Genomic DNA, 24,646 nt, shown 5'->3' on the forward strand with positions numbered 1-24,646 from the left:
AAGGATGGTGAAATAAAGACAAGACTGTTCAGGAAATCATGTTAGAGGAATGGTTTGCTTGCAAGGGACAGCATGCACTCCAACCATATATTTGCCAATATAATGAAAGGACAAATGTTACGCACATCAAGACTGTGCATTTCTTCAGAAAAAAACAAAATCGACAAATTACATTCAGGTCTTGAGATGCATGGATATAAGAAAACTGATCTGGGGCTGATAGAATGGAGATCTGCAGAGTTGAGGAGCTCCATTGGACAATCTTGGTACCATTATACATATACCCCTCATAGTGGAGGGATGGGAAGAGAAAGACCAGTGAATATGCCTATAAGAGTCACATTGAAATATAAAAATAACATCAAGGATTTCTGCAATTTTATTAAAGGAAACTGGAAGATATTGTTGACTGATGACAACTTGAGAGAATTTATTGGGGGACACACTACAGTTTAGTTTCAGAAATAGTAAGAATTTGAAACATCTATTATGTAAAGAGAACTATCCTGAGAAGATCCCCTTTTTACTACCAATAGGCATGGTAACTTTCCATGTAAGCAGTGCAAGGCATCTGAATATATTGACATGGAGAATTATTTTTTTCATCCCACCATGTATAAATTATTTAGACTAGAACTATTCGCACTAAAATATGATTTACCTGGCTCCTCGTGTGCAATGTTCCTGCTTTTATGTGGGAAAAAACTAATAGAATGCTCAAGGAGCACATGCACATCCGATAACATTAATAACATCAAGCTCCAATTAATGGCCAATCTGATTGCACAACATGTAAATAGTAATACTGGGTATAGTTTTGTTTTCATGGTATTTCAAATCCAATGAATGGGACTGAGAGGACATGATTTGATTAATTCAACTGTGCTCTCTGAGATGAAATGGATAGTGGACTAATGGGCAGATTGCATGCCAGGACTAAATGGAGTTTTTTTCCTTGTAACCAGTCCTGATGGGGTGTAGACCACTAAAGATATGATTTGATTGGTTGATATATCTTTTAAACAGTGAGCGTTGTTTTTTTAATGTTGAATCTGAGGAAGGGCTTTAAGCCAGAAAGTGCTAATTCCATAATTATATATATTTTAATAAAGTTTTTATTTTGTCAGTGTATGCAGCACATTGTGGTGGTTCTGCTCAGTTATTTTACTGTTTGTACAGTTTTTTTTTTGCTGGTTCAGACCTTTAGTACTCCTGGGTTTTGTTGTTTGGACCTCTTAAAATCTCAGTCAAAAATAAAAACAGCAATGGAGATTCTCTCTTATATGTTGTTTTCCCTGCACTATACTGATGCAGTCCTATACTTGGAGTTGGTATATATAATTAGCAGGAGGTGTGTCGGTTACAGGAGGATTGACCTCCTGCAAAAACACGAGTTTTCTTATTTGTTTAGCTTTTGAAGTTATGTAATTTTGATCATAATATCTTGACCATATGCAGTTCAATGCTCTCCAATTTCGATGTGTGTGTGTGTGTGTGTGTGTGTGTGAATGAACCACATTTAAATAGCTCTTGTTTATTTATTTTAAGAGCTCTATAAAGTCACAGCTATTTATAATGTATCATTTAGGGTCTAACCCTTCAGTATTTGTCCATTTACAATTTTGTCCACAACTATTGCCATTTTGCTCTGAGTAGGACAAAAACACTAGTCATCTTCTGCAGAAGAAGAGAGGAAGCTTCTGGCAGCTGCATTTTTCCATACTCCAATGGCTTTCCTTCACTACTGGTGCCACCCATACCTAGAATGCCCAAATAGGAATACTCACTTTTACCATTAGGCCAAATTTCACACATTTGTTTATTCCTCCACTGTTTGTGCCTCAGATGGTGGAAGTTGGCTGCAAGTGTCTCAAGCAATTTATTTGTAAAGAATCTAATTTAGACTGATGGAATGAGCCACAAATCCCAACTTTCATATATCACACATTCTGGACACCCCATATTCCATTAATCCATTTTCTTTTCTTTAGGGAAGTGTTTCTCATTCACTTCAATGGCTGTGTAAAGCCCTACATTTCTATTGCATAGGAATTTATGTAGTATGAGTAGGTGTTTATGAATCAACTGTCTCACGGATGGTTCTCTCCTTTAGTTTCAATTATGTTTATTTTTTTTCTGTGTTGATGGTTCATTTTTGATAGTTATGCATTTCAGTTAGTTTGTTTTAGTTGTTTTAGACAGACATAGGTCCATTTTGTCAATAAAGCCGTTTTCCAACTGACTAGTTGTAATCGTTGTTGTAGTTTAATTTTTATTGTTACTCGTTGGTAGTAGCACTGTCTAGCTAGCGGCTGATGGCTGCCAGAGCACTGAGCTTTGCTGCACTTTTAAGTTTTCATTTAGAAATAGTTTGGAAAATGCTTCACAGTCATCATATGTTTCAGTTGTCTAGATTTCTATGACTGCAAGGTGGTCAGTCACTTGCTTGGTGGAGTTAATATAAGAATATGGATGCAGCTGAAGTTGCCAGTGCTTGGTTATGCTTGAACTGCTGTAGAGTTCCTTACTATTGTAATGGGAGCTAAGATAGATGAGAGGTAGTTGACAGCTGCGGGAAGAGTTAGTTTTGGTGTTGGTATTTCCAAGATCACTGTTTGCAGTCATTGCTGTTTTAGTGGACACTAACTTCTCAGACACTCTTGAATGCTTCTGACCTTATTTGCTCTGCTTCGTGAAGAACAATGTGGTATGGAATTTATTACTGCACCTGACAATATTATGGTTTTGTAACTATTTTATTCTAGTAGTTAATTAGCAGTCATTGCTATTCCTGGAGGTGTTCTCTGCCATTTGAACTTTATTTGCCAATGGATGTTTATTGTGACTGTATTAATAGCCGCTAGGAGTGTGTGTGTGTGTGTGTGTGTGTGTGTGTGTGTGTGTGTGTGTGTGTGTGTGTGTGTGTGTGTGTGTGTGTGTCTGTTTTTGTGTATTTGTGCATGTGGGGGTGCATGTGTGTGTGTGTGTGTGTGTGTGTGTGTGTGTGTGTGTGTGTGTGTGTGTGTGTGTGTGTGTGTGTGTGTGATGCCTGCATGTGAAGATGAAGTTACTTTTTTGCACAAAAGTGAATGGGAAATCTGGCCCTTGTGTGACTCTTATTTTTTTTTCTTTTATTGTTTTAGAAGTAAATGTAAAAAATAGGGTGATTTTAGGTAGTCTATAGTGTTCTGATGTGTATGTCTGTTTTAACATGTGTAGAATGGGAGCTTTTATTTGTTTTTAAAAAATTGTAAATGTGGAGTTCGGAGTAATTTTAGTAGCTTTTCTATAAATAAAATAGTTATAACATGACAGAAGTATTAATATCAAAAAATATCTATACAGTTAGCCTGCCTCCATGGCACAGATGACAGAGTCATAGCAGTGACCCAATTTATCTGGGTTTGATTAGCAGCCCTGTGGGATCCAGGTAGAGGAGAGTAGGAGTGAAGGAGGCATGACCTGCTCTCCTCTGTTGGTGGGAGGGTTGCATACATTTAGTGGCCATAAAGGGTGGTGCATTCTCCCTGGTGGAGATGTGAGATAGAGAGAGAAAACGCTGCTAATATCTGGGAAGGATGGCAGAGCTGCTAGGAAGAAGTGCCCCTTGTAGAAGTGACTGGATGACCTCCACCATCAGTCCATGGGGAATTCCTCCTTGGGACCTTCCTGGGTGTACACAGGAAATCTGGGTATAAAAATAAGAAAACCCTTAAAATGTTCCTCATAGCTGTCTGAATGTTGCGCCTCTTGAGAAATCCTCGCCCAGGTGATGAACGGGCCAACTGACCAAAAACAGGCTGATGGTCAACATACAGCAGAAATAAAAGTGAAAATATATAGACACACACAGACAACACACACAACACACAAACATATATACAGTGCACCAAACAGTTTATGTAGCACTCCTTATATGGACTCCTCTATTAGAATAAATGTGAAGCACATGGGAGTCTTGTCTGTCATACTTGAAATATCTTGTACTCTAGGTTTAGAGAATGAAGTTCATTATGAGTGGCAAACATTAACAGAAGGTACTGTATGTATCTCACAAAATGCATCATTGCATATTCTTTTTATTTTTTAATCAATCTTTCCCACATTCCCACTGTCTTCAGTTGGCTATGCTAATTGCCTAAATTTCTACTGAAAACGGTGTCATAAGACTTCAAGTAATTTGTGAAGGTTTATTTGAAAGGAATGGCTCATGGGTGACTTTGTTCTCCAGTGTTAAGATAATAATATATATGTTTTCATTGTCAGTTCAATTATTTAATGTATCTTAGTGGTATAGTGAGGGCAATGTTAGGATTTGTTAATTTTATAGTCTTTTTGTCAAAATCAGCTTTATTTTTCTTGTAATGTCATTTTCAGATTCTTGTTTTATTTTATTGTTTAATGATGTCTTTTGGAAGAGTTTGTGTGTGTGCACAATGTGATTTTTTATGAGAAATGAAGAGTGTGCTTTGTTTTGTGTTTATTTTACATCTTTTTAAAACATAAGTACAACAATAATAAGTGCAAAACTAGGAAACATCACTGATTAATATAGCATTAACATATGGTTTCACACAGGTATTCCTTCTTGTATTTTAGATCACTAGCAATATTCTCTTATATAAGAAACAAAATAGCAGAATAACTTTAATCCAGATGTTCAGTCTACCCTGCAAGATAAATTCTCATTAGTATATCGTTTGAGATGTATAACCATTTACATACCATTCACTGTCTTAGCAATGGCATTGGTTTGTTATTATATAATAGTGTTTAAATTTTGGTACTGATCTACATTTAAAAGTTTGTGTTTTTGATTTTGAAAAAGCACTGTGAATATCTGTGCGAACTATATGTTGATATTAAATAAACCGATTGTATTTTATATCTTCACAGTTTCTGGTCTTAATACCTAAGGTATGAACACTTGCACTGTTGCAATTTATTATATGCAAATGTAGTTAAAGGTTTGGAGGATTATTTAAGTCATTTAGGGTGTTTGGGGGTTGCGGGTGTTATCCATGTACAATATATGAATTTTACTTTATTTATTTTAATTTTTTTTAGAGATTGTTATAAATATGTTGGGCTTGGAGCATTTTAGTAGCTTTAATGATGATCAGAGGTTTAGATATACTATTGATGACATACCAAAATATCTCTACCATATATCAGATACACTTTTTCCATATCCTTTATTGGAGTGTCTATTGTTGAGATACAAATGTGTGTGTGTGTCTGTGTGTTTGTGCACATGCAAACACACATATGTATCACTGCTTACCTTGCATGTATTAATCATTCTAAAGTTACAGTGACAAATACTGAAGTTTTTTTAGAAATTAAGCTTATTTTGTTACAAAATAACTTTCATTTTATCATTTTATGTCATTGCTTTCTTTTTGATAGGTCCCAGCTTAAAAGTTGTGAGTACAATGTCTGTTGGTTATGATCACCTATCCTTGGAAGAACTGAAGAAGAGGTAATATTTATTACTTTCAATAAATAATGATTTTATATAGCTTAAGTGCCAGTTTCTTCATTTTAAGACACATATACTAAGGTAAGTATAATCCTATGAGACTTCAGACCAGTACTAGAGTTATATGTTCTCTTAGAATACCATCTGTCTGAATGGTATCTTCCTTCCATGCATTATGTAAATAAAATTTCACCTGCAAGTCCATCCACTGCCCATGGATATACAAATACCACAGCCTGATTTACAGCTGGGCATCCAGAAAATATTTACTGTAAACATTTCCTTAGTTTGTTGCTCAGAAAAGAAGTGGATAGATGTTCTCTAAAGCATACTAGCAGTGCATCACACTTCCTAGTTGAAATCCTCTGCAGTATATTCATAATGCATGAGGTTGACACAATTCCTTAATTGTACCTTATTTGTTTACTTGATAAACCTACATGCGTCTTCTCATTGATGACCTAGTGCTATTAGCTATTTTAGCGATTTAATCTTAACATGCTGTTTACTGGTATACATAATTTCTGCATGTGCCTCTGGTACAGGTGCTGAACTGTTGCACCCTTCATGTCATGATAACATTAAGCACCATAACTAGAGCTCCACATTCGGTAGCTAACATATGGCATTTCTGCTATCTTCCCTGACACATTTGCAATGCACCACTCCAAATTATAATGATCGCAGTGAATCTTGTAAACCCATGACAGGCTGTGATTTATTCAAAATTAGGCCAGTGTAGATTATGAGACATAAGTTAAAGCTAATAATAACGCAATAAAGAGCTTCTGAACTGGGTTGAGTTGGAAAAGATAGACACCTTGTCATGAACTGTGTTCATTTTATTAACAATGCTGCATTATTCTTTTTCCCTATATCTTACTGCAGACCCTATGAGTTTCTCTGGTAGACTCCAGGTCTCTGATGTTGAACTCCCTAATTGCTGTTTTCCAGAGAAAGTCACTGTCAATGTGGCTTTGAAGTCTGCACTGGGTACAATTTTTTTCTCATCAAAGATTTCCCTTTTCTTCATGTTGGTGCAGCCCTGGAGTTGATATATGTAAGATCAAAGGTGGGGTTGCCCTTCATATGGTTGGTACAGAAAAACAAAATGCTTACATTTAATTTTTTATCTGGTTGGATTCCTGACCAGTTGTGCTTAGCAAATTGGTTCTACTTCTTCTAGGTGTATCTTGATGACTTGTACTAAGAGCATGTATTCCTCTACTTCTAAAACCACTGTCTAAGAAACCATTGGAACATCATTGTTTTATTCATTGATGTTATAGATGAAATTCTGAAACAGTATGGAACACTGTGTTGCTATTCCAGCTATCTAATTTTAGTTTAGCATTTTACGTGTGTAAACCACATCTAATTTAAATAGGCCCTGTTATTCGGGAACATAGTACACATGTGCATAAATGCAACCTGCACACTATGTTCAGTACAACAGTGGGGACTGCCATGATTCGCAGATATAGCAGAAATGAATTATGGTATTTCCCAGAGGTGTAACTAGCTATTTATGCACCTTGTGCTCTAGTCCAGCCTGGCACTCTCCAAAGAAAAAAAGCTCTTTTCTCATTTTAAACAGTAACAGACTGTTTGCTACATTTATACTACACATTGGGCACATACAGATCTTTAGTTTAATCACAAATGCAATACCAGTATTTATTTCCAAATGCTGGTATGCACTGAAAAACAGTCAGGTTTGGTCCATTGTGCCCCCTAACACTTTGTGTCCAAGGTGGCTGCCCCTATACCCAAATCTAGCTACATTACTGCTATTTCCTGGTGTTGTACAGTTCCATTCCCATTTTGGGAGTGGCAGATAGGAGCACATAGTGTATTTATGTGTATTAGGCCCTTCTGTGATTGGGATGCACAGAGGTGGTACATAATAACACTGCACAATTCAGTGAGGTGAGGCAGCCTGTACACATACATTATGTCTTATGAAGCTAGAAAACCGGCTACTTTGTAAAATAAATTGTACTTCTACAAGTTTCGTTTTCCACTGTTCATTGGTCCACTATTATGTCATAAACAAATCACAGTCATTAGGTTCAAAGATAATTATTAAGCTGAGAACGAACTGACCACGACTGAATAATGTAGAAAAGAACTTTTAATGCATAGAAGTAAGCGCTTTCACGATCCCAACTGATTGCTTCATCAGACTAGTTTGCAACAAGCAGCATCTTCAAATTTAAACAGTAAAACAACCAATAACTATAAAAATTTCATTCAGTTGTTGAATCAGTTGAATTAAATGTTTTATAGTTATTGGTTGTTTTACTGTTTAAATTTGAAGATGCTGCTTGTTGCAAAGTAGTCTGATGAAGCGATCAGTTGTTGGGATCATAAAAGCGCTTACTTTTATGCATTAAAAGTTCTTTTCTACATTATTCAGTCGTGGTCAGTTCGTTCTCTTGTTTTTTCTGTGTTGCTGAAGCTTTGAGGTGAAGACTGAGCATTTACTCAGATACAGGAATATATTTCTCTGCTTATAAGTATGAAACGTAGTTCTTTTATTAAAACACAAATATCCAAGGTTAGCGCTTTCGGGATAAAAACCCTTCATCAGACACAGTAAAAACTCTACAAACATTATTTAAAATATCCATCAGCCGATGAGCTACTAGTAAACTACCCGCCTTTTTTGTAGTGCGGGTTTTAAAGGGACAATGTCATTAAGACCAGGGCTCCTATGAGCCATCAATTGTAAAATCCAGCGTGATTCCAGAGATTCTGTAATTAATTTTACATTGCCACCTCTGTTATTCATTGTCACATTGGTTATGGCCTTAAAAAGAAAAGTATGAGTGGGATTTAACTCAATGTGCCTATATAGTGCATTATGCCTGTCCTTGTTCCTAATATTGGACAGGTGCTGTAAGACCCTTACCTTGAGCATATTATTCGTCTTTCCTACATAAAATCCCATACATTGTGTACACTCAGCTAAATACACCAAGTTTGCTGTCCTACACGTAGCTCTAGCTTTAAAACTGAAAATTTGCCCACTATTGGGATGAGTAAAAGTTGTAACTTTATTGATATGTGGACAAGCTTTGCAAATCCCACAGGGTATGGTACCTATATTTGTTTTAAATGATCTTTCTATAGTGAATTCTCTTTCCTTACATAAAATATCCTTAAGGTTCCTATTACGCCTATAACCAAAGGTAGGGCGTGTACCTATAATCTCCCTCAACCTAGTGTCACTTCTTAAGATGTTCCAATTTTTATGTACAATTTCCCTAATATCACCTATATTACCACTATATGTGAAATAGATCTTCGGACATTGTACATTAATATTAGGTGCCTTAGGAACATTCATTTCACTCTGTGTACATCTGAGCCAAGGTTTATATCTGTCCACCCTTCTTGGTTTACTATTATTCACTGTCTTGTCAACCAAATGTTCATTGTAGCCCCTATCCAAAAACAACGCTTCAAGCCATCAACCTCCTTTTCAAATTGGGTATCATCAAGACATATCCTTGATGCCCTGCATACCTGTCCCTGAACTATGTTCGCAAACATGTATCGAGGGTGCATGCTATCAAAACTTAGCATGCTGTTCTTCCAACATTCCTTTCTATAGATGCTGGATACTAAGCCCTCTTTGGTCCTAGTAATGCAAACATCTAAAAAGTCCATTTGAATATCAGAGTACTTGAGGGTAAATCTAAGAAAAGTTAGTCGTGGAGTGTAAATATTCCACAAAACTTTCCAGAGAGGAAATATCACCCTTCCAAAAAACAAACACATCATCTACAAAACGCATATACGCCCCTATGTGTTGCATCCAGTATTGGTTATGAAGGATGGTGTCCCTCTCCCAAAAAGAAAGAACCAGGTTAGTATATGTGTTAGCACAGGGGGTGCCCATGGCCACCCCCTGTGCTTGTCTATAAACCTGTTTGGCTCCAGTGAAGACATTGTTCTCTAAAACTAGGGTCAACATATTTTTGATTAGAGAAATTTTTGTAACTTCTTCCCCCAAGTCATGTAATACCTCCCCCACAGCACGTATGCCATACTCATTACTGATCACAGTAAATAAATTTTGAACATCCAAAGTAACAAGTAACAGGTTGTCCTTAGGTAAACATTGATTAAATTCACTTACTACTTGTAAAAAGTTAGCTGTATCCTTTAAAATGTTTGGCATCCTATTAACAAAAGGGTTTAGGGTGTGTTCAAGCCAGATGGATATGTTTTCTGTCACCCATCCCCTGCCAGAAACAATCGGGCGTAGGGGAGGGTCTGACAGTGATTTGTGAATCTTTGGTAAAGCTTTGAACACTGGAGTTACTGCTTTCTCTATCAACAAAAATTTTAACAAATCTTCATTAATACTCATTTCAAAGCATAACTGTTTTAAGCTGGTGTGCACATTATCTATTACCCTCTTTACAGTTACTGGGTTAATTGGTATATATGTAGTCCTATCTGACAATAAATGCTCAATCTTAGTATTGTAAAAAGATACATCTAGCACCACTATGGCACCACCTTTATCAGCATTTTTTATTACTAAACTCTGATTGTTACTCAAATCCCTTAATGCTTTTTGTTGTAAACGAGATAAATTATAAAATCTACTTGTCTCTTTGTTCTTAAAGTATTCCTGCAAGTCATTTTCGCAACTACTAATAAAAAGGCTCATGGCTGGGGAAAAGGGTGGAGTATAGCAGCTAGGCCGTTTCAAAACATCTCTATTAAAATTAGTATTACCAAATACACATTTAAGGGCTAAGTCTCTACAATACATCATTAGATCTAAAATTATGTCTTGAAAATTACTATTCTGTCCTGGAACAAAAGTCAAACCCTTTTCGAGCACATATAACTCCTCTTTAGTTAAATTATGAGATGAAAGATTAAATACGATACCAGGAGTATCAGAAATAGTCAATCCATAGTTCTCCTCTTCTTGGTGGCGTCCCTTCCCTCGCTCAATGATCTCTTTCACGCACCTCGTTTCTTGACAGGTGCTGGAAGAACACCCAAAAAATGCTGTGGCTCCCTCGTGGCTTTGGGACGTGCTCCTTGTTCCAAAGCCACTATATCGCAAGAGGCAAAATCAGAAGAAGGAATAACATCTTCTGATATAGATGCTGAATTTACCATATCTGGGAGAGCAGGGCAAATCCTCTGCTCTACCTGTCATTCATCTATCGCATTCTCGATATCAATACTCTCTGTATTGGCTCCTGCTGTCGCTATAAGTCCCAAATTGTTCAAACCATGCTGTGGAGTTTGTACAACAGTTGCTGTTACTTCCGTTGGTTCCTCTGTGTGTTGCCTCGATGTACGCACTTCCTGTTGACGTCGGCTCATTCTCTTGGTGTCACCTAGTTCATTTCCAGATGGAAATGAACCCTTGTACCTGGGCCATACGAAGATGTTGCCCTTTGAGAAATCGTCAAAGTCCCTTCGCAATTTATTCAATTTATGCAAGCGTAGCTTTTCATTACTATCAGCTAGCGTTTGGTATAGCTGTGTTAAACGCTTGAGATGGAAGGGCTCACAATATTCCTCTTCCAGCTTACGGCGCAGAGTATCAACCTCTTTCTCAAGTTTATTAATTTCTGGTGCAAAAAACGTATTTAAAATGTCCATATATTTAAAGCTGGTGAGTAGATTAAGTGACTGCCATTGTGCTAACAGTTCCGGATATCGGTCTCCTTGTGCAGGCATGCACAATATTCTCATACCTCGGGGTATTATTCCATATTGCTTGCAGGCTTCGAAATGGAAAGTCTGCCACTTTAATTTTTGTAGCCTGCTCGTTTTAAAACTCAAATCTCTGGTACAGTCATCAAAGTTCTTGTCTGTGGCTGCTGGTATACAGCTGCCCTCCGATACAATGCTGCTCACTTTAAAGCCCAAATTCAATAAGGGATTACCTTGTGTAAGGAAGTCCATATTATGCAGCAAATTACTGTTCTCCTCTAATCTCTTTGTTGAACAACCACCATCCGATGGTATAGAAGCAGCTTTGTTCAATATAGCATGCATAGCACAAATTGGACCAAAAACAAGTAACAAGCAAACCAAGAGTCCTGTGCCAATGCCAAAGTCCTGCCAAACACCAACAGCTTAATCCAAAAAATAGAAAGAAAGTTAGGCAGGACACTGCTATGAAACGTAGTTCTTTTATTAAAACACAAATATCCAAGGTTAGCGCTTTCGGGATAAAAACCCTTCATCAGACACAGTAAAAACTCTACAAACATTATTTAAAATATCCACCAGCCAATGAGCTACTAGTAAACTACCCGCCTTTTTTGTAGTGCGGGTTTTAAAGGGACAATGTCATTAAGACCAGGGCTCCTATGAGCCATCAATTGTAAAATCCAGCGTGATTCCAGAGATTCTGTAATTAATTTTATATCGCCACCTCTGTTATTCATTGTCACATTGGTTATGGCCTTAAAAAGAAAAGTATGAGTGGGATTTAACTCAATGTGCCTATATAGTGCATTATGCCTGTCCTTGTTCCTAATATTGGACAGGTGCTGTAAGACCCTTACCTTGAGCATATTATTCGTCTTTCCTACATAAAATCCCATACATTGTGTACACTCAGCTAAATACACCAAGTTTGCTGTCCTACACGTAGCTCTAGCTTTAAAACTGAAAATTTGCCCACTATTGGGATGAGTAAAAGTTGTAACTTTATTGATATGTGGAACATCTTAAGAAGTGACACTAGGTTGAGGGAGATTATAGGTACACGCCCTACCTTTGGTTATAGGTGTAATAGGAACCTTAAGGATATTTTATGTAAGGAAAGAGAATTAACTATAGAAAGACCATTCAAAATAAATATAGGTACCATACCCTGTGGGATTTGCAAAGCTTGTCCACATATCAATAAAGTTACAACTTTTACTCATCCCAATAGTGGGCAAATTTTCAGTTTTAAAGCTAGAGCTACGTGTAGGACAGCAAACTTGGTGTATTTAGCTGAGTGTACACAATGTATGGGATTTTATGTAGGAAAGACGAATAATATGCTCAAGGTAAGGGTCCTACAGCACCTGTCCAATATTAGGAACAAGGACAGGCATAATGCACTATATAGGCACATTGAGTTAAATCCCACTCATACTTTTCTTTTTAAGGCCATAACCAATGTGACAATGAATAACAGAGGTGGTGATGTAAAATTAATTACAGAATCTCTGGAATCACGCTGGATTTTACAATTGATGGCTCATAGGAGCCCTGGTCTTAATGACATTGTCCCTTTAAAACCCGCACTACAAAAAAGGCGGGTAGTTTACTAGTAGCTCATTGGCTGGTGGATATTTTAAATAATGTTTGTAGAGTTTTTATTGTGTCTGATGAAGGGTTTTTATCCCGAAAGCGCTAACCTTGGATATTTGTGTTTTAATAAAAGAACTACGTTTCATAGCAGTGTCCTGCCTAACTTTCTTTCTATTTTTTGGATTAAGCTGTTGGTGTTTGGCAGGACTTTGGCATTGGCACAGGACTCTTGGTTTGCTTGTCTGCTTATAAGTATTAAGCTAACTGCCCTCATCAGCCATGTTACCTTTCAAAGGTGGGAATCAAACTCTGCACCTTGTGTCTATGAGATAAACATTTTAATCATTATACTAATCCCCAAAGCCCCCTGTTATCATTCAGACACCCCATGGTATGACAGCGGACCACAGTTTATTACAATATTAGGTTAAAGAGGGGATCTGGAGCTCTGCTAACTCCCATTGGTAGAAGCTTGCCAATATCACAGTATGTGGGTGGAACAGTGGGTGGTAGCAGGTTTGCCTGCACTATAGTTGAAACCATTGCCAAAAGGGATAATCTTACCATGCAATGAAGGTTTTAAGAGTTTGACAGTGCAGATATGTTACTCAGTACTGTCTGCTGAGTAATATACTAGTTAGGAAAGGAGACTGTTGTGTGCAGAAATGTTACAACAGGCATTTGTACACCACTAGGGCTCCCACAGTTTGCACTGGCTGGACCAGTCAATGTAATGGTGTTTTACTATTTGTGCATTGCATACAAAGGGGGGGGGTACTTTCCATAAGGACTTGTGCTTGGGGTACAATTGGTACATGAGTGTACACTCAGTCTTGTTCTATTACACACTGGGTTTTATAAATTGCAAAGGCTTTTGCACACCTTTCTACATAGTACAAGCCTTGCTTCAGAGTGCATGATTTTCTGAATACTGTCTCTAGAATTTAATAAAGAAGGGAAAAAAGAAGTTGCAAGTTTTAAAAATGTGTGAAAAATGAACATTTCTGTTTGAATATCTTTTACTATATTTTTGCATCTGATTCTTCCTATTAAATGTCAAAACTCTGCTGCTTGGAGTGCAGAGGTATCCCCTATTTTGTAAATTTGTAGATCCACTACCGTACTTTAACTTTGTACAAGCCATCTGTTTGCAAATTTCTAAGCAGAAGAAATGAACATCCTTAAATCAATTATGTTGGGGACAGACATCTGAAAAAATATGATAACATATTGCAAAATGCAAAAAAATACTGATAATTATACAAAGTTACCATAAAATTGCAGTAGTTTATGTTCTTTAAGGAAGTCTGATTTTTAATGTTAAAAAACAGCCAATATTGGAAAATGACCAGTTCATAACTGTCCATGTGGCCTAGGGTTTGAACTGAATTATGGTGCAAGAAAACACATCTGACAATTGCTAGAGTCTAAAATGTGGCTAGTGGGTTACACAGTTGCAGTTTAACAGCCTCAAGCTGGTGGGTTGCACTGCTGCAGGTTAACAGGCTCAGGCTGGTGGGTTGCACTGTTGCAGTTTAACAGCCTCAGGCTGGTGAGTTGCACTGTTGCAATTTAACAGTCTCAGGCTGGTGGGTTGGACTGTTGCAGTTTAACAGGCTCAGGCTGGTAGGTTGCACTGTTGCAGTTTAACAGCCTCAGGCTGCTGAGTTGCACTGTTGCAGTTTAACAGGCTCATTTTGGTGGGCTGCACTGTTGCAGTTTAACTGGCTCAGGCTGGTGGGTTGCACTGTTGCAGTTTAACAGCCTTAGGCTGGTGGGTTGCACTGTTGTAGTTTAACAGCCTCATCTGTGGGGAGAGGGAGTGAGAACTACTGGAGGAACTCAGCAGCATGGTGGGGGCCAAGAGACTTCTGCTGCTGCAATCACAACTACCTGGCAAGATCCTGGTCTTATTTATGTTGTTAGGAGTGACAGCATGTATGCCTAACAGCCTGCATGGGAATACTGCATGCAAGAAACTAGCCTGAAATGGGATCATAAGTAAACCATCCAGTCTCCCAGACTAGCTGATGCATCCACATCCTGCTGTGGCACACCAAAAGGAGATATTCTTATTTATTGGTTGACTGAGCAAGCCCACTAGACACTAGGCTCTTTTCAGGGGTAACTCAGAAGCACTGTTTGGGTAAATGGCTTACTCAGAGTCACATGGCTGACAGATGGTGGCTGATGGGCTCAGACCTTGGAATATAGGCTTTTGGATGTAACAATTCAACTCACGAAACCATGGATCATAATATTATGCTTTGTAATTTTTGGTATAAAATGAGTGCAACAGATACATTTTTAGATGTTGGTGAGTTTAAAAATGCACTATTTTTGAACTATGTTCTTCAAAGAAATGCTTTTCGTAAAAGTGCACTGCCATTAAGGTAGATTATATTAGTTAAGGGTGCATAGAGTGTAAAGTCCCTTGATGGGATTGTGGGGCTTTGTTCATGCACAAAACAGTATTTGAATGTAGCCGTGAACTGTTGGCTCATGGAGCCTGAAATTTGAACTGGATTATTACACTGCATTAATATCTATTAAAATCATCCTTGTCTATTTATAGTAAGATAATGTCAATAGCAAAATGTTAATTCTAGCATGAAGCCAAAATTAGAGGTCTTAAGTCTGTTCTCTAAACCTGTGCAGAAATCATAAAACTAAAGTAAGCAAATATGTGTGAAAGCTCATAATAACAGCAGACATGTGAGTACATTTCCACCTCTGCAGTCATAACATAAAGTACAACCCCCTCCCATGAAATTACCAGCTGAATGGTGTCAAACTTTCAAAGCAGTGGATTCCACTTCCCCACCCTGGAAACCACTTACTTGTTGACTGAGCTAATAGTCATGTCCCTCAGAGGTTCTAGTTTGCAAACAGACCTCAGTTATTTGTTCATTTGTTTGTTTACAGAGAAAGTGGACTTATCCAAAAAGGACCCACTACCCAGGTTAACAACAGCAGAAAAGTTTACAGAAAGTTAAAAAATAAGTCCCAGAAGTGGTAAGCATTTTGTCTGTGAGTAAAAACAAACACATTAATATGATGCAATGAAATAAAAAATACACACATATCATATAAAAGGGTTATAATGTGTGCACAGTAGAGAACAACATAATTATAAGGTCACGTATCAATTTACATTTACAAAAATAATCCCCCATAGACTAGGAATTTTGCATGACCAAACTGGTATCCACCACCCATAACTGCTGTAACAAAAGATGTTCATCGTGTTACCCTGCTGCAGTCATCACACTTGGGTTATCCTGCCATCAGGTGGTCCCGCAGTCGGCCCGAATTCCAAAGTCTTGGTCCGGCGTCGGTTGCTGTCGCTTCTTCCCTGACGTCAGTGCGCCAGAGGTATATAAGAGGCATCCAACGCCATTTTCTTCAGTCTTTCTTGCCCACGGTGCCCGAAGCAGAAGCAGTTCGCAAGTGCCGGTCGGCCGACACCTGAGATTTTCGAATCGAGTTTCAGTCCGAAGTCTTCAAAGCTAAGTACCCTGTTGGGGAACCTTTTCTTGCCTCAGTCCGATGTCAGAAAAAGTTAACAATTGCATTTCTTGTGGGAAGCAAATACCTCATAAGGACTTTCATTCTTATTGTATACCTTGCCTAGGCCCAGACCATGACGTTACTGGTTGTTGGTTTTGTGCTAGGTTCAATAAGCGAACTATAAAGTGACACTTTGATTTCGCACAACACTACTGCGGTAGGAAATTTAATGACACTATGCCATCAGAGCAACCGACTACCGGCGTGCATAAAAAACGCAAAGATAAAGACAGGCAGCCTAGATCCAAGCCAGACTCCGAGGCCTCAGCTGGGCCAGTCGCCGGTTCTCCGGTTTTCAGTGAGGTGCCTACACAGTCCCTGGCTACTGCAGAATTGGAACCCCAGACCGCTTTGGATTCTCTGGCAGAGAGTTCTAGGCCGACACAGCCATTTTCTTTAGGCCCTACCGACGACATTGCAGAAGAAGAAGCCGGTGCTGTAGAAACACCTTCGGTTTTAGAAGGTGTCTTCAGACCGACTACTCTCACCATAAAATCTTATGCTAAGCTTAAGACTCCTCTAAAACCAAAAAAGACTGCACTTCAGTCTCCAGTTCAAGGCCCCATGCCTAAGAAACAGATGCTTAAAATGGCTGAAGATTTGATTTCTTTAATCAGGGGTTTCCAACCCCCCCCCCCGACAAAAGGCCTAGACAAGAGGAGGATTATGCCTCCTCTGATCAAGTGTCTATTTCCTCAGGCTCCTCTGAGGAGCAGGATTACTCCTTTCCCCCTTATGAAGATTCTGATGCTGAAGATTCCATTCCCTCAGCTTCTCCCCCTGAAGACTATTCCTTTGGGGAAACCTTACATACCATGAGGGAACATTTCCACTGGGAAGGTCAGGACTACTCTGACTCAAAGAAAAGGCTCAGAGAGTTTCTTTTGCTCCCCCAGCACAGACCACTTGCTATCCCCCCAGTTTTAGACATTGTGGATGATGTTTACTTAGTATCTAGTCTAAATCCAGATTTTCTGCCTCCTGCTCCAGTCAAACCAGATAGATACTATAGAGTGCCTGACTCACACAAATTCCTTTACAAAAGCCCTGTTGCTGATCCAGAGACAATCTCCCAGGGTCCCAAAGGGGCTAAGGCTTCTATGGCTAAAAATCCTGTACCCTCTGAAAGGGACTCCAGAGCACTAGATAGGTGGGGGAAGAAAGTTTACACCTCAGCTACTCTAGCTATGAGAGCACTAAATTGTCAATTTCACATGCTTAAATACCAGCAATTCCTAATGTCTCAAATAAAACAAAAGATGAGCACACTCCCTCAACAGTCTGAGTTCAAGGAAATGCAGGATCTGTTGCATGCAGCTGAACAGGTGGGCAAACATACTTTACAATGTGGATTTGATTCCTTGGAAGCTTCCTGTAGAGTAGCTGTTACTGGGTCTGTTATCCGTAGACATGCTTGGTTAAAGGAACAAACTCTGCCTGATCATGTTAAAGCAAAGTTACTAGATGCACCCTTACAGCAGGATGCCTTATTTGGGGTTAAAGCAGAAGAGGTTTTAAAGAAAATGGAGGATAAGGCAAAATCTATGCAGACGGTCAAAGATTTCTTACAAGTACAGCCCCCACGCTTCAGCAGAAATTGGCCAACAAAAAATTGGTCCTTTCCACCTTCTGACAGACCACAGAGGGGTAAATACAGGTGCCCAAGGGGCAGAGGACAAGCACAAATCCCTTACAAACCTCGACAATGGGGCACTGCAACACAGAAGGGAGGTGAAAACATGTCCCAAACTACTAGAAGGCAAACACAATGACTTAAACCTCAAACTGCCAAGCAAAACTCTCTTGGCAGCTCCCTTGGGAGGAAAATTAGCACTTTTTGCAGACAACTGGCGCATCGTCACAAAGGACAAATGGGTCCTAGACATTATCTCACAAGGATACAGATTCCATTTCCACACCTTGCCAAGGGTAAAAGGAATGCCAAACCTGCCACAAAATCAATGGGCAGAGGCACAAAAACAAATTGCAGCTCTCATGGACATGAGAGCCATTCAACTGGTACCTACACAGGAGCAAGGCCAAGGATTTTACTCAATGCTCTTTCTAGTCCCCAGAAAGGACAATGCTTGGAGACCCATTCTGGACCTTTCAATTCTAAACACCTTCTTGCAAGTACCCAAATTCAAGATGCTAACACTACAGCAGCTTCTTCCCATGTTGGGCAAGAAAGCTTGGCTAGTAACATTGGACCTCAAGGAGGCATACCTGCATGTCCCTATCAGACAAAATTGCAGAAGATACCTCCATTTCATTGCAGGTTCAACCCATTACCAATTCTCTGCACTGCCCTTTGGCTTATCTACTGCGCCCAGGGTCTTCACAAAATGCCTGGCACCAGTACTTGCATACTGCAGACAAAGAGGAATTCAAATATACCCATACCTGGACGACTGCCTCATCCAAGCAGAAAGCAAGGACATTCTCTTACAACATCTGGCTTTTGTAAAACACCTTCTACGTTGCCTAGGGTACACAGTAAATGAAAAGAAATCAAAACTAGTGCCCTCACAAAATATGACATTCCTGGGTGCCAGCTTGAATACAATGGCCCAGATGGCTTATCTGACGCCAGACAAGCAACTACAACTAACTCAATACTTCAAAACAATGGCAACAAAGACCCAACTCCCTGCAAGAAAAATTCTTCAGGCCTTGGGCTTCATAGCATCTTGCATACTACTAATACCATTTGCAAACCTGCATATGAGGAAATTACAATGGTACCTAAAAAGCGTATGGACTCAACACAGCCACAGCTTGGAAACAATGATACCTCTCATTCTCTGCCTTCAACAGGAGTTTCTGTGGTGGTCACAGGCATGTCACCTCAACAAGGGTCAGCCTTTCACCTTACCCCCAGCCAGGCAAGCTATAACAACAGATGCATCGGACTACGTCTGGAAGGCACACATGGCAGGATGGTGCATTCAAGGCATATGGACTGCAGATCAAAGGAATCTGCACATCAATCAAAAAGAAATGCTAGCTGTACAGAATGCCCTGACAGCCTTCAAGGACCTCTTACATCCAGGACAGCTTACAATAAGGACAGACAACACCACAGTAATGTGGTACATAAACAAACAAAGGAGTACACACTCCTACCCTCTATGCAGGCAAGCAATGACCTTGTGGAACACAGCACTGGCTTACCAAGTTCAATTACAAGCTCAATTCCTGCCAGGAAAAAAGTACACATTGGCAGATGACCTAAGCAGAAACATCATGGATCCCCACGAGTGGAAACTGGATCCACAAGTATTTGCAATGACAACTCAAAAATGGGGACACCCAGACATAGACCTGTTTGCCAGCCCCCAAAACTATCAGCTAACAAAATTTTGTACAAGGACATTTCACCATCAAGCTTGGAAAGTGGATGCACTCTCATTCAGTTGGAAAATGCTGACAGTTTATGCCTTTCCTCCATTGCCCCTTCTCACAAAGGTGCTGCTGAAAGTCAGGATGGAGAGACCCCAAATGATACTCATTGCCCCAGATGTGCCATGCCAGCACTGGTACCCACTATTAAGGAATATGGCTCAGGGCCCGCCATGGATTTTACCACAAATTACTCATCTGCTCACACAGCAAGACAGTCAGATTCTATACAGCCAGCTCAAAACCTTAAATTTGGCTGCATGGCAAATCACCTAAGCAACCAGCCAGCTCCTCTTTCACAAGCTGTTATAGATGTTATTCTGGAAGCCAGGAGGCCCAGCACCAGGAAAGCCTACTCAGACAAATGGAAAAGGTTTTGCGCCTGGAACCAAGCTAAAGGCCAAAATACCCTTCAGCCTGACATACCTTACATTCTACAATATTTAACTGAGATGTTACACAAAGGGCTTTCTTTTTTATCTATTAAAATCCATGCCTCAGCTATTTCAGCTCACTACAACACGGATCCTCTCTTATTTTCACATCCACTTCTAAGGCAGTTTCTCAGAGGGGCCAAAAACATTAGGCCTCCCAGGAGAGCACCAACACCAACTTGGGACCTCAGTTTTGTTCTGGAAAAACTTACGCTACCTCCTTTTGAACCAGCTTTCTCAGATGACTTAAAGTTTATACCATGGAAGACTGCCCTGCTGCTAGCAATTACTTCAGCCAGAAGAGTCTCAGAGCTTCAAGCACTAATGGCGGTAGAGTCTTTTCTCATTTTTCATCAAGACAGAGTTTCTCTATGAACTAACCCCTCCTTTATGCCTAAGGTGGTATCCAGTGTGGCTCTAAATCAAACCATCCATTTACCCACCTTCTTTCCAAATCCACAGAACAAAGGAGAAAGACTCCTGCATTCCTTGGACATTCACAGGCAGCTACATTACTACTTGGATAAAACTAAGGTTTTCAGAAAATCTGACCAGCTTTTTGTATCCTATGCTGCAGCATCACAAGGAAAGGCTATCTCAAAACAGACCATTTCCAAATGGATAGGACATTGCATACGTTTTTGCTACACCCACCATGGAAAACCAGTTCCTGCTAGCATAAGGCCCCACTGTACCAGGGTAGCAGCTATATCTACAGCCTTCCTCAGGGGGGTGCCAACCAAGGATATTCTGGAAGCTGCAACTTGGAGTTCAGTACACACCTTCACCAAACACTATCACTTACCTCTTTACTCTAAGACTAGAGCTGGCTTCGCTACTGCAGTTTTGCAGGGCCTTCTAGCCTCCTCTAACCCTGTTTGACTCCACCTCCCATCCTTAGTTTTGGGAGTCTACTCAAGTGTGATGACTGCAGCAGGGTAACACGATGAACATAGTACAGTTTTGTACCTACCATAAATGTAGATTTTCGAGTGTATACCCTGCTGCAGTCCAGGTTACCCTCCCTCCATCCCCTCTGACCTAACTAAAGCCTTTCAATACCTTAAAATCTGATATAACCTTTGTGGTGTATTTGCTTATAGCTGGAGGAATGTTTTGTTTGTGCTAAACTATCTACTGACCACCTTTTGGGGGGGGCACCTGACATCTGGGGCAAGAAAAACTGAAGAAAATGGCGTTGGATGCCTCTTATATACCCCTGGCGCACTGACATCAGGGAAGAAGCAACAGCAACCGACGCCGGACCAAGACTTTGGAATTCGGGCCAACTGCGGGACCGCCTGATGGCAGGATAACCCAAGTGTGATGACTGCAGCAGGGTATACACTCGAACATCTACATTTATGGTAGGTACAAAACTGTACTTTTTGTGTGTATTTTTAATTGAGTTTTTGTCATGACTTTCAGCAAAGGTATCTGTATAGAAGAAGCCTCCAACAGGCACTCTATTATTAAATTAATAGACTGTATCAGAAAATGCTGGTGTGCAACTTCCATAATTCTAGACAATGTACCACATGTAAACTGCACCTGATATAAGGTGTCATCAATGTGCATAGGACCCTGATAACGAGTGCCATCACTATTGCCACAGACATTTCTATCTCATGGCTCCTGATATAAAAAGGAACCAGATAATGCCATCATCATCTCGCAATGCCATAGTCCCACACTGTTCCTGCAGTCAGTCACACATAATCTCAAAAAACAACAGGTCAGTAAAAAGGGAGGGAGTAGACACATGGCATTAAGCTAAAGTAAGTGTAATTATTTGTTGCAATTTGTTTTTCATAAAAATGTTATTGTAAATCTTTTATCATGTAAAATGTATAGAATATACATAATGTAAAAAGTAACTTGTACTATGTAAATGCTTTTAGAGAAAATGCAGTAAAAGTGTTAAAACTGAAACTAAATCAAAAGAGAACTCTGAATCACCCACACAGGATAACAAGCCTTAAAACATATTTTAAGTGCTTTCATCTCTATATATTTCATGAGACTTCTTCAGAATCTGATTATTCTGTAATTGTGGTTCAGTCTTCTGTGTTTTGTTGTTTTCATTTTACTTTGTTTCAGTATGCTGTCTACTTGGAAATAGTTTCATTTCAATTTGAAACTAAATCTGGCTTATCAAACATGCACACACATTGTCGGCTTAAAAATAATGTATTCCTGGCTCTGTGTCATAGAGGAATAGAGTCATGTGACCTCTGTAATCGGAGGAGTCAGTAACCAAGCCACTAATCAAACACAGGTTACTGGAGGAGCCAGATTAGGGAGTGGGAGTAAGTGGTTTATGTTAGCTCACCGATCCTGGATGAAGGGACTGGTGGTATGCTTACAGCGAAAGTGCAACCCAATGAATTCTGTAGCATGTTTTTTGGCTGAAGGCAGATCTTAATTAATTAATTCATTCATTCACTCATTCATTCATTCAATAGCTGAAAGTGAGAACAGGTTGATGCTGTGGGTATTGATGTCTGCAATGAATATATTCACTCTGGCAAGTTAAGGTTTCCCCTTTCCATGCATGCCTAAAAATCCTCAACCCTAGATGCAGTCATGATAACATGAAGCCAGCTCCCAGCTTTCATCCATCTTAAAGGAACACTGGTAGTCTTAAGGTTCACAGACCTCCAAGATCATTCTCTCCCTGAACAATGAGGTCTACCCACATTAGGATTCAGCCAGGGATGACGAGGAATAAGGGGACCTTATCAATGGTGAAAAGATGGGTACCAAAAATAATTCATTAGCATATTTGGACACTGGCTTGTTGAATGCTATCTCTACAGAACTGGAGACAGGAAAAGCACTATAAAATATACACTACCCACAGGAATGATGCAGTTATTGTTTTATCTGTTCTTCATTTTATATTTACAGTGACTGCAGTGGGATTGTGTGGCTGTGAATAACAGCAGCAAATTAAAATACCAGTATTTGCATTCCTTACTTTAATTATAATATGATCTGTGCTTAAGTGGAACCCAGTTTAACAAAAATATTTGGCTTAAAATGCTTGCATAATACATGAGTATAAATGGTAATCACTCCATACTAATCTGATGTAGACTACATTTTTTACTATAATAATAAAACTGTGATATCCTGACTCCTGATACAATGACAGTAAAATTATTTGGTGAGATATATTGGGACCCAGTAGGAAAATAAATTATCCCTCAGATTCTAGATATTTTACAAAAAAGCATACTTCTCTCACTACCACTGTTTAATATTTCTCAATTTTTTTATTTTTCAAATACAGTTGAATAAATTCCATAGTATTTGTATATAACATCTTAAATAACAATGTACAATATTTACATCAGTCTGACACTATAACAGAGCTCAGTATATACAATTACTTTATAAGTATAACAATCCAGTTACCAGAGTGTATCTGTTCAGTTATTGTAAAGTGTCAATCAATGATAAGACTTTTTCCATGGATTGTTAATAAATGGCTTAGGATGAATCCTTAATTCTTTAATTTTAATTTCTAACAATGCTGTGGTCTTCAGTAGCCTGTAGAAGTCTTCCAAAGTAGGTATTGTGTTTGTATTCCATCTTCTTGTTATACAGTTCCTTGAGATTGCAAGTATTGTCCATACTAGATATATATTTGACTCATTCAAATGAGGACCTTTGTACACATTTAATAATATTGGAGCTTTAGTTAAGTTAAACGATTCATTAAATAAAGCTTGTAAAAAGTTTTTAATACCATTCCAAAATGGCTTAATTTTAACACAGTCGAAAAAAATGTGATTCCAATCTGCATTGTGTATTTGCTCACACCTCCAACATATTCCCTTTGTAGAAAAATAAATTTTAGTAATTCTATCTGGAGTTAAGAATGTTCTGTGCAAGCATTTCCAATTAAAAACTTTCCAGTATTGTGTAAAGGATGTATGTTTTATTGATAATAAAATATTTGATTTAATTTCTTCAGTTAGCTGTAATGAGTGTCATTTTGTTATATAATTCCAATATGAGGATTTGGGTGCTGTTTTATAATTTATCAATAACTTGTAAAATTTTGAAATACTATTTCAATGTCATAATCATTATATATGATTTCATATAGGTATTTTGTAAGTTTAGGTATTTCTTTAAATGAAAAATTACTAATTATTCTGCATAAATTTTGCTAATACATCAGAATGCTTTGCATAGTTAGCTAATCTTGTTGTGGAATTTTGTATGTTGTTTCTATTGTTTGCATATCCAGAACTTTTAGTTCTTTGATACATTGAAACCAACAAACAAATCCTTTCTGTTCCCAGGAATTAATTATTTCTCTGTATATTTTATGTGGATAGCTCTTTATAACTATGAATGGTGTTAAATGATCAAACCAGATTTTTAAGTCTATATTTACATTAATAATTTTCCTAAATGAGTCAATGTAATAATTAATCATACAAGTTTT

General features: G+C 38.7%; 1 protein-coding gene across 1 annotated transcript in view; it reads left to right on the forward strand.

The window, feature by feature from the left end:
- The window catches only part of LOC122791777 (glyoxylate reductase/hydroxypyruvate reductase-like), a 451,435-nt gene that overhangs the window by 283,815 nt on the left and 142,974 nt on the right, over positions 1-24,646 (forward strand). The window contains exon 3 of the mRNA XM_044059702.1: positions 5,410-5,482. Coding sequence (XP_043915637.1) covers positions 5,410-5,482 — 73 coding nt within the window. The remainder of the gene's footprint in view (positions 1-5,409; positions 5,483-24,646) is intronic.

This window comes from Protopterus annectens, chromosome 17.part0 (assembly GCF_019279795.1).
Source record: "Protopterus annectens isolate FY-2018-M chromosome 17.part0, PAN1.0, whole genome shotgun sequence".
In the NCBI taxonomy this organism is placed as follows: Eukaryota; Metazoa; Chordata; order Ceratodontiformes; family Protopteridae; genus Protopterus; species Protopterus annectens.